The sequence below is a fragment of the Scleropages formosus genome, chromosome 11 (assembly GCF_900964775.1).
Source record: "Scleropages formosus chromosome 11, fSclFor1.1, whole genome shotgun sequence".
Lineage (NCBI taxonomy): Eukaryota > Metazoa > Chordata > Actinopteri > Osteoglossiformes > Osteoglossidae > Scleropages > Scleropages formosus.
This window is the reverse complement of record NC_041816.1, coordinates 16,867,384-16,878,847: the sequence shown is the minus strand read 5'-3', so window position 1 is coordinate 16,878,847 and position 11,464 is coordinate 16,867,384. Positions and strand designations below refer to the sequence as shown.

Here is an 11,464-nt window from a genome sequence, read left to right as displayed (position 1 = left end):
TTTATACAGCAGGATCATTTTTACCATATCAGTGCAAGAGTTCTATGCAACCTGCTGTGTAGGGCACAAAAACAGCTTTGTACGCTATAGATAAAGACAGAAAATTATGTGCTTTTTTTTAATACACACATCACTATTCAAAATCATCACAATGGGTACTGTTAATATGTTCCTCTGCTTTCAGGTTGAAAGGATGACTGTAGTCTGGCTCTGCAAACATGGGACAAACTGAGGCAAAACCTGGAGGTGAAAAAAGCCAATTCAAAGACATCCTGAAAAAACCTAAAGATTCCTATGCAGGTGTCATCCAGCTGTTCAGCGACAGTGTCCATAGAGCATCATTCAGGACCCAGGAGTACCTGACATTCCAGGACCCTAAACAGAAGCTCCAGCCTAGTGCTGTCACTCTGTGCGAGATCTTCCTGATGAGCTGTATCAGCCACATGGAGCAACTGCGGTCAGCCGAGGTGTTCACCTGCACCGCCACCTCCAAGGAGCAGAAGATCCTTCTGGGTGTCGACTGGGTGTGGGACATAGTCGAGGAACACAGCAAAGTCAAGGTTCAGGTGGCTGTTCAGGTTCTGTACCTACCAGAGCGGCAGGGCGAGGACCACGATGACTACCCCTGGGAGGTCTACACCGAGTCCATGAAGATAGCCAAGGCGGAGTCGGCCCACAGAAGCAAGGTCAAGAGGATCATCGAGTTCTCTTCCACAGTGGGAAAGAGTTGCTACGCCCTCTTCCTGTTCTTTGGCCGAAAGGATGACCCAGGCAACATATATGGGGTGATCAGCAATAACTTTCATGCAGCTTTTGGTAGATGTGCTGAAATTGATCGGGTTTTCATTGAAAATTTCTTCCATGGGTCAAGTTCTTTTGCCACACCTGCTGAGATGATGACAAATATCCTTGGAAGGAGGCGGAATGCTGCTCTTACGATGCTTGTCAAGTTCACATAGTAGGTAAAGCAGACATCAAATATTAATGGATTAGATCAGAAGTCTTTTGAAACAGCAGCTGTTAGGTGACACGGCCCCACAGCTGCTGCCAAACGCTACTGTCCTCAATTGTTTTGTTTACAGACTGACAGATGCCTTGTGTCAACTGACAGTGCCAGTCGTAGGGGGGAGAGCGATGTCTCCACATCGTGAAATGTGACATGGTGCTGCAAAGAAACTATTCCCAGGCGCACAGACACTGCAGGTTATGCGTGTTTCTGCCAGATTCCCAGTGACGCCCAGCGATTAAGAAGACAGGGTGTGGTGCTGTCAGTTATTAGTTCTCACACCACAGAGCAAGTTGAGGCAAAGACCTCTTCTTAATGTCATGTCAGTTTTAAGGGGAGGATTAGATTCTTCTCAGAAACACAAAATGAGAGTGGAAGAAAACTATTGTGGTATTTATTACTGTGCTTTTGAAAAAATTAATATGGAAATATCTAGTGCAGTTTCTAGAGAAGGGGGTTGATGAACTGTGGTCCGTAGAGCCTCTGGGGGCCTGTTCATCAGCTTCAAGGGCTCCACAGACCATAAGCTTGCCTTGAAGATAGTACTGTAAATAAACTAGTTAAAAATAATTATGATCTTACCATGAAGTAATTCCATCTACCCATGTTCATTAACCGCTTCTCCTGGTCAGGGTCGTAAGGGGTCAGAACCTATTAATGTAATCCTATGTGAAGGTAATTAAGTGTAAGCGCAAAATTCTTTCCAAATAATGGCTATGTCCGTGGCCTAGCAACGGTTAAGAACCTGTGTCCGGAGAGCCACGAAACAGTATTTTAGACAAAGGATCTTGTCAGAGGGTGAAATAGAAACTATAATGCAGAAAAAAATACAAGAACCACCAAAAGAGGAAGTGAGCGGAGACCACACTATTCAGTGGCAGTCCAGCTTCTCTCTTTTTAATTCCGTTAGAACACTGGTGGCCTTCAGCTTGTCTAGTGTCAGGAAGGACTTTGTAGACTCATGTATAAACACTAAGGTGGCAGCAGCAGTTTCAGGCGGAGCTCACAGCATCACCTATGAAATTTATTACTCACTCAACCAGCAAACTGCCTTTACGTTAATCAGATCAATATCACCTACGGACATGATTGTTAGAATGTTTTAAACGTAATACAGTACTTGGATTAAAGATCAATTCAGAAACTTTTTTTTAGACAAATAAGGGACACTAATTGTTATATTACTCATTTCATTTGCACTAAAATGTTCTTGAATGCTACGAAAAAAGTTTGAAAACCTACAGAGATGTTTTCATTCAAATCTAAGTCATCCATGTTGACTTTACTGTAGCACAAAATTAATTTGACCTTTGGCTGTACTGCCCTCTTGTGGTCATACGATGACGTTACCTCATCGCTCCAGCATGGAATGTCTGGCTCAAAAAAATCAAAAATACTGACTAATCCTTGCTGTTATTTGGGGGTGTAACACAGATGTAAGTAGTGGGTCATTTATCATTAGTTTTCCTCAATTTTTTTTAACCCTCCTCTATAGAACCAGACCTTTCATTTATGTACAAACCTCCGTGCCACCTGCTATATTTTCCAACACACACCGGTAATCAGCAGTAAAGATGTGCAGGGGTTACTGGTCCTTTTTCCCATAGTTGCTGGTTCAGGTCAATTGCCTTTTTTTTTTTTTTTTTCTTTATTACTATAATGATAACTCAAGATGTTTGATCTCCCTGCATTGAACATGAAATGGAGGGTCCAAAGTTTAAGAACCTGGAAAAATGAATTCAGAACTAAGGTATTCCTTTTGATATCAATAAAAATATTAAATTGTTAAAATAACATTTCTCAGAGGCTGTTCTATTACTCAGAAAGTGCACCTGTTTAACCGCTGTTACACTCTATAGAAAGGGATTTTTGTTGAATGAAAACCCAGTAAAAGTTAACAGTTATGTGTTAATGTGAAGCACAGACACACTCCTTCCGCAGGCTACACACACTCACCACAGGCACGTTCATACCGAAGGAACGCTGAGCAGCCTCTCCTCTCACGCCGCGTGGGAGTCCCATCGGCATGGCAACGTTTCTTTGACGTGACGAGCGGCTGAATTCGCTTGCTCTCTGCGTGGTCCAGTTGGCACGAACCCCTTTCTCCTCCGCATGCAATGGCAAAATGGGAATCTGGAGTGTGTAGCCAAGCCCAGGCAGCCCTCACTGCTCACAGCAAGTACAAGTGTGAAAGACACGGGGAGAACTGACCGCGGTCACGTCATGGGCTCCGATCATAGAAATGCATCATTTCTCCCGCCTTAACAGTCTCGATCGGGTTCGCAAGGAGACGTGGATGTACGCTCGCGTACGATGGAAGGATCCCTCTTTCCCTTTCCCGACAGTTCGGCCAGTCTGCTCGCTCTCCTCATGGTCCAGAAGAGCCTGACAGCAAGGGAACGACGTGAACCTGGACAAAAGTGGCTTCGGGCAAAAGGCCACATGACACATCACTTATGCTGCCATACATATCACTGGGACAGCTGGTAGTGTAGTGGTTGGAGCTGCTGCCTTTAGACCTAAAGGTCACAGGTTTGATTCCCACCTTCAGCTGTAGTACCATTCAGCAAGATACTTACCCTAAATTGCTCCAGTAAAATAACTGTAAATACCTTAATGTTGTAAGCTGCTTTAGACAAAAGCATCAGCTAAATGAACACATGTAAATACAACCCGGAATCCTGCAATTTACCGGGTTCTTCTCAAAGGGGATGACCACACCCTAGGAGCAGTAGACACACTCGTTGTTCAACCCGGGGCTTCCACGACAGGTCAGATGGATACAAGGCCACGGGCAGAGCGTGCCTCTCGGTTCTCCGCGTTCTAGTCACAAATATAATCCCAGAGGGAAAAAAGCGAGTGTATCGAGTGCCTGCGATGTCCCACCGTCTGGGACATATTAAGTTACAAAATTACCAGAGTACTCAAATCGCTACATTAGCGTTTATTCATTTAGCTCACAGTTCTCACCAAGGCAACTTACAATGTTGAGCTACATACCATGATTTACCATTTTATATAGCTGGGTAATTTTTTAATGTAGAAACCTATGGTAAGTACCTTGCTCGACGGTTGTTACAGCATGACATGGGATTCAAACCTTTGAGTCCTGAGTACTTTTCATATACTTGGAATTCATTGTGACAGCTGTTTATAACTAGGAAGCGAAGCTTAAGAAAATGCAAAATATAAATAAAGTGAAGCTGCAGACGGGTTCCTTTAGGTCTGGATGATACAGGGCAGCCGGTAGGGTAGCGGATCGAGCTGCTGCCTTTGGACCTAAAGGTTGCCGCTTTGAATCCCGCTTCCAGCTGTGGTACCCTAGAGCAAGGTACTTACCATAAATTGCTCCAGTAAAATTACCCAGCTGTATAAATGGGTAAACCGTTGTAAATCACTCTGGAGAGATGCGTCTGCTAGATGAACGAATGCGAATAGAATGGTTCCAGCAGGGGAAAAGACCTGTAATTGCAGACACTTCCAGTTGGAGTCACTCTGCTCTCAGGATTCATGATGACAAAGGCTGCCTTGTGACCAGATGTTTATTTAAAAGAGACCAAACCCACAGCTCTCGCCACCAGCGGCTGTAGAGCTCAGCCTAAGGTGCATCTCAACAAAAGGCCACACATACAATGCTATTTAAAGCATCACACCTACTAAGAGGTGATTTACAAAAGGCGCTAAAACTCCTCTGGTTGTTTCAGACAAAGAGGCTTTTTTGGAAAATCCAATGCAAGCCCATCCTATAGCTGTAGACAGGACCCGTTTTAAATTGCATCAGGCTTAAAATTTAAAAAAAAAAAAGAAATTAAGAAAACCCTTGAAGGTGCCGAGACAAATGACATTTCAATGTCAGCGACAGGCGTGCTTGGGGTAAGCGAGCTGCTTATTTTCACAAAACAAACCCTTTTTTTTTTCCCAGCAGTGCTGTAAATGAAGCACAAGTGTGAACTGCCCACTTGGTCACACACACACGGTCACACGCGTGCCCACCCGCAGGCGGGCGCGAGAGCGGCAGCGCGCTGCGGTCCTGCAAGGCCACGCACGCGTGGGAGCGAGGAGTGTCGCAGGCCTGCAGAGGAGAGGGGTCTGGACTCACCTGCTCCAAAGTGACTTAGTGTTTTACTCATTTATGCAGCCGGGTCATTTTTTTTACTGAACCGATTTAGGGCAAGTACCTCGATCAAGGGTTTCGGCAGGAGATGGGATTCAAACCTGTGATGCGACGGTCGAAAGGCGGCAGCTCCCCGAGCGCTGCGCTACTTGCCGTCCCAACTATACACACTCGGACTCTAGGAGACACGCAGACTTTTTGTTTAAACCGCAAACACGCGAAAAACCCTTAGGGTGCCGGTCCCCTACGACGCAGCCTCGCCTCCGTGACCGTTTCTCAATTTTTCCAGCAATAACTTCAGTGCTCATTCAGCCTTTTTAGACCAATTGGTTTGAGATCCAGACAGTTAACTAGGCAAAGCATACACGAGGTGATATTCGGCGCTCCCCGCTCCCTGCCCGAGGCGTAACCTGACGGCAGGGTGAGGTATTTCTGGGGTCTGAAAGCACACGGGCCTCGGCGCCGCGGCTCGGAGCAGAACGCCGGCCGTAAACGAAGTTCTTTCTTTCCACACGGAGCCAGCGGGTACTATTGGGTGGCCTACTGTACATCAGAAATGGATTCAGCTGAAGTGGGAGAGAAAGCATAAAACTGGGCGTACAGTCATTGCATTTCACTGCAATGGAAAAGTTTTTAAAAAAAAAAAAAAAATTACCCTGGCGGGTAAACCCTTGTATGCAGGGTAACAAAGCGGCAGCTAAATAAATAAATCAATCGATCAATAAATGGGGCAATGTAATGTAGTGGTTCAAGCTGCTACCTTTAGACTCAAAAGGTTGCAGGTTCGAATCTCACTTCCAGCTGTAGCGCTCTTGGGCAAAGTACACACACACACACACACACACACACACACACACACACACACACACACACACACAGAAACCGCTTGCCCCAAACAGGGTCGTGGCAAACCGGAGCCTAACCCAGCAACACAGGGTACAAGGCCAGAGGGGGAGGGGACACACCCAGGATGGGACGCCAGTCCATCACAAGGCACCCGAAGCAGGACTCGAACCCCATCCCACCAGAGAGCGGGACCCGGCCAAACCTGCTGCACCACTGCGCCCCCCTTATGAGCAAAGTACTTACCCTAAAATTGCTCCGGTAAAAATACCCAGCTGTATAAATGAGTCAATAATTGTGAGTGCCTTAACATTGTAAGTTACTTTACAATAGTGTCAGTTAAATGAATAAATGTAAATTTGAGCCAAAAAAACATATCTACTGATAGACATTCCAGAAGCAGCGAGTTTTGCGTTAAGTGATAACAGCTCGTTGACCTTGTCACAAAAAAAGGCCAGGCTGACAGTCAGGTTTTCCACTGCCGCACTTGAGGATTCTTTCTACGTGCGACGGCTAAATACCAGAGTGCCTTTTAAAAGGCCGTACGTGCGACGGATTGCTGACAGCTCAAAGCCAGTCGATCCCGTCCACCAAGGGGGCAGGCCAGCTGTTGTGGAGAGACAGCTATCCTTCATCCTGCGCTACTGGATTCCAACTGTCGGTTTTAAAAAAAAAAAGAAAAAAAGAGGGGAGGGGAAAAAAAAAAAAAAAAAAAAAAACAAAACTGATAATTAGCTCTGAACTTGAAACGCTAAATGTCAGCAACGGTTAACTTGGAGAAAATTCTTTGCACTGCAATTAGAGCATTCAGGTAAATAGGGTGGCTTATTCCAGCGAGCAGCCGGGCATTTCGGTGATGAAGGGATGGGGGATGGGGTCGGGCCGCTACGCTCCCGCACCCCGGCGTGACACCGGTGAGCTCAGGTTTCCGCGGCAGCGGATTAAAGGGCGGGAAGGCCGCACATTAGCCAGGCTAGCGTTACACTCTCTCGAACACGGAAACGGATCCCCGGGACGGGGCTCACTCTCGCTGCGTGCGCCAGGCCGTCATGAATGCATTCATGGTTCCAAGGGTGAGGGAAGAAAGCAGAGGTTTTGTTAGGTCAAGCTGGCTGACCGATAAGGACGGGAGCGGCTGAAGCGGGGAGGAGACGCGAGGTTATTTCGGCGTCACGGTCATCCCGAGGGAAGGAGGGACAATCTGGCAGGAAGCGGCACTGTTGCCAAAAGCCCCGATATAGCAGGGCGTGCGAGTAACGACCAGCTCGGAGGACCGTGGGTGAAACTGTCGACCGCCGTCGGACACGGGCCCCGACCGCGTCCCGGACGGATTACAGAAGCCGCAGCGCAGAAACGGCACGCGCCGCTCCCTTCCTGCCATTTATTTGGGTCACGTGGAGGGTGTGTTTAGACCGATGAGCATTTAATTAATGTATCACGAGACCAGCGATGCGCAGCTCAGTGCGTAACCTAGCGGCTGCGCCCCAGCTCGGCCTAAGCAGATTTAAGCGTAGGAAGTAACTGCACGTATTTTCAGAATTTGTTCTTATGTACATCAATTACTACATTCGCATTGTCTGGGGGTTACTTACTCAGCCAGAGAACAGCAGCGAGGGCTAATATCTAATGGAGTCCAGCTGGCCAAAATAAAAGCAAAAAAAAAGAACGTGCCAGGTGCGAACGGCAGAAAGGAGAAGCAACAGGCGGCCGCCGCCGCGCGATCTGGGAGTCATCAAAACCAGTTTGGAGTTGAAATAGCAGCTGCCAACTTACATTTCCACGCTACGCAGTTTCAGGTATATGAGTGGCGCCGCCACTTAAAAGTAAAAGCCCCCCAGTTGAGTCATCTGCACAAAGAAAATGCAGCAATCGCAGATTAAATTTAAATATTCTCCTCTTTTATTCATTTAAAAGCCCAAGTAATGTCATTTAAACTATGCTGCGTGAACATCCTCGGCAGCTCTTGCGAACGATATCAACCGCGCACGTGAAAATGAAGCAAGTACATCATCTAGTGTTTGATTTAAAAATCCCAAATAAAACAAATAACCCTCGACATGAAATAATGATTCAATGGCCATTGTAGGAAATACAACAATCGCACATCCTCCGCCAGGGATTCCAAGAGGAAAAAGGATTCCGGGTCTTCTCTCAACGTAAATTTATCAGAAATTCTGCCACGGGAATTTCTGGTAGTGGAAGAACAGTAAGGAAGAAAGTGTGTTCTTTTATTCCCGGTGCAGGATAAAGGTGCTGAACAAACATGCACCTCGAGGCTCTCAGACCTGACAGCGCTTGCTTAATCCGTATTTTAATGCATAAATTCATGAAGACACCCAAGGGAGAGATCAATAAATGATGAAGATAAGACCTGCACTCTAGGTGACTGGTGAGAGAAACCTTTCATAAAAACATTTTCACCCATTAGAGAAGGTCTATGTCCAGGTTCCCCGAGAAATTCTGTGGGAGGTGCTTAGGGAGCGTGGGGTGCCGGGGCCACTGATGCGGGCCATTCGGTCTCTACGCACGGAGCCAGAGCCGTGCCCGTAAACTTCATATGAAGTCAAGCCCGTTCCATGTGGGTGTTGGACTCCGCCAAGGTTGTGCCTCGTCTCCCCTCCTGTTTGTGCTTTTCATGGACAGGATATCAAGGCGCAGCCGAAGTCAGGGGGGCATTCTGCGTGGGGGCCGGAACGTGACGCATCTGCTTTCTGCGGATGTCGTCCTTTCGGCACCGTCACGCGGATGCCTCCAACGTGCACTGGAAGAGTTTGCAGCCGAGCGTGAAGCGGTCGATATGAGGATCGACGCCTCCGAGTTTGAGTCCGTGGTTCTCTCGCGGAAAAGGATGGCGTGCCCCCTTCAAGTAAGGGAAGAGAATTTGCCCCAGGTGGAGGACTTTAAGTATCTTGGGGTCTTGCTCATGAGTGAGGGGACAAGGGAGCATGAGATCGGCTGCAGACTAGAAGCAGCAGTAACAGTAATGCGGCCGCTGTACCGGACCGCAGTGGTGAAGGGGGAACTGAGCCATAAGGCAAAGCTCTCTATTTATCGGTCAGTCTACGTCCCTACCCTCACCAGTGGTCATGAACTTTGGGTAATGACCGAAAGAACGAGATCACGGATACAAGCGGCTGAAGAGTTTTTTCCACAGGGTGGTGGGACTCAGTGACACGAGATATGGACTGCTGACACTGCCCCTTAATTAATACTTCAGAGACATTTTGGATTTCCTGCATCTCCAATGGCAAAGCAGCAGCATGAAAAAGGAAATTGCTGTTACATAAGTTCTTAGGCTATTAAACATGGGCGGTGGAGGTGGGGGCTGGCTGGACCTTATTTAAAAAGTAAAAGCAAAGGGAAACGGGCAAACCGTGTTTCAGACACACATGCTTGTCGATATATGAACAATGCACTTATGAGTGCTATGTCCAAATGATTAACAGATACCAAAGATCAGTTACAACAAAATATGAGTCCAACCAACAAGTCTATATGGGTAAAGCTGAGACGGTGGTGTTTCCACTAATGGAAAATCAGACATCAGACCTGGCAAGAGATACAGATGAGTAGAGTCTAGAGAGACCATGAGGTAAGAGAGCCAATCCTGGCTTTAAGCATACAATCCATAAATAAAAGGTCAGGCATCTGACTTTAATTCTCGACAGCACTTGTGTTGTATATTGAATATTTACAGCATTACATTAGAGGCAGTGTTAACGAGAACAGAAACACAAAGGAGCCCACCCCGACGACCAAAATCGCTTCTACAGCATTGTCAGGTGGGGGGGAGTTTCTTAGGAGTCAAACACCAACTCATTTCTACCTGGGAGATGGAGTAATGACCTGCGTAGGAGTCTGGGCTCCATCCAGGGAGAAAAATCAGGTCCCTGCAGTATTATTACAGAGGACTGGCAGCTCGGTTGGCAACAGTTACCAACCAACGCTGGTCTCTCAGCTCCTTCCAGCGCTGGTAAACACAGGCCGTAAACCACCAAGACCAACAGAACGTAGCACGGGTGACTGAAACTAGCACAAACAGCCATGCTCCTGAAAAACTTTTTACCTGGAGTCGAAAAGAGAGATCGCTTGCGTACAGCTGCTGTTCTATTAGAGAGGATTTAGGGGTCCAGCTCCCCTGCCATTCAGCATTTTAGCAAGAGCATAAATGCACAATGCTTTCCACAAATATGCGCATCTCCTGTTAACTATCATTTCCAGTATGATGTGAACAGTGTCAGGATGCCTCTTTAACATCATTCAGATTTATGCATTTTCCAAAGCAAAAACACAACTCAGAGTAAATAAAAGTTCATTCAAAGAGGCCTCAGACACAAACACAAGAGCACAGCTTGACATCACCATTTTCCTGGCACACATATTCCAGTACCCACCTACAAAAGTGCCAGCACATACAACAGCAATGTGTTTGCTCATGACACGTCAAAAGAAAATGGAAAATGAACTTGCTTCCACAAGAGCCTTTCAGACTTGTGAATTTTTGCTGGCAATCCTCTGAGCGTCAGCTCCAGTAACACCCAGCAAGAGATTTCCTGCCTTGTCAGCACTGTACCTTAAAGCACGCTTAATACCCTGAGCCCCGCGTTAAGCCCTGCTCCCACGGGGCCCAGCTCCCTGCCTTGGCTCTACACGGAGTCACCATTGCCAAGCAGAGGACCCTGGGAGCTGCCTAACAAGCATTAGATCATTTGTGCAACTGCCCACCAGAATCAGCCTAATTAGTACAAACACAACCTTTGTGCTTCCATTCGGCTCAGCCTGGACATAACACGCTCAGTTATCGTTTTACAATAAACCAATATTTACAAATTCACATGTTTGAAATTCAACACCTGTTAAATGGAAAACCTAATCAAAAAGTCAACAGATCTACTTGTTTATATGATATTTGAGGTAAATGGATTGGGGAACAAGTAGAAATCCTAGAAGAGCGTTTGGGGAACCACAGCCACAGATCACGGAATATTTCACGATCAGTCAGCAATCTGCGCGGCGAACACAGGCCCCTTGATTTTGGCAAATACATTTAAGTTGTATTAACGATGCCTCCTCACGAAAGCAGAAGACAGACAAGCTGGAAATACCACTCTAGGCAATCTTGACTCAGCGTGTTAAAATATGGAAAGACTGCTGGCCCATATTAAGCCCTGTATCATTAGCATTGTTACTTATTCACATAAAGTGGTGCTTTTCTCCAAAGAAACTTGCGACAGCTGGGCAATTTTCACAAACAATCCAGGATACACACCTTGCTCAAAAAGTTCGCAGACGTTTCAAGGCTATTTTTCACAATTTTGACTACATCATTTCTACTCTTTACACATAAAACATGCCATTCTACAGAAAAGACACAATGAGCAGACAGGCCAGTACTCCATCTAAGGACCTCTGCGCTCAAAGGTATCCGTTATGCTTTTTCTCTCAATCACCAGAATCAGAACACTAGGCCGAGTAGACTGTTAACAACCAAAGACTGAAAG

General features: G+C 46.5%; 1 protein-coding gene across 1 annotated transcript; it reads left to right on the top strand.

Annotated features, from left to right (window-relative positions):
• Positions 1-218: 218 nt before the first annotated feature.
• rep15 (RAB15 effector protein) lies at positions 219-1,237 on the top strand. The gene has a single exon (XM_018763291.2). It carries the CDS (start codon positions 219-221, stop codon positions 957-959), a length of 741 nt encoding a protein of 246 aa, XP_018618807.1. The 3' UTR covers positions 960-1,237.
• The last annotated feature ends 10,227 nt before the right edge of the window (positions 1,238-11,464 follow it).

What these genes read in the sequence shown, in the direction of transcription:
- rep15 (XM_018763291.2), top strand. Translation starts at nt 219, where the DNA reads ATGGGACAAACTGAGGCAAAACCTGGAGGTGAAAAAAGCCAATTCAAA.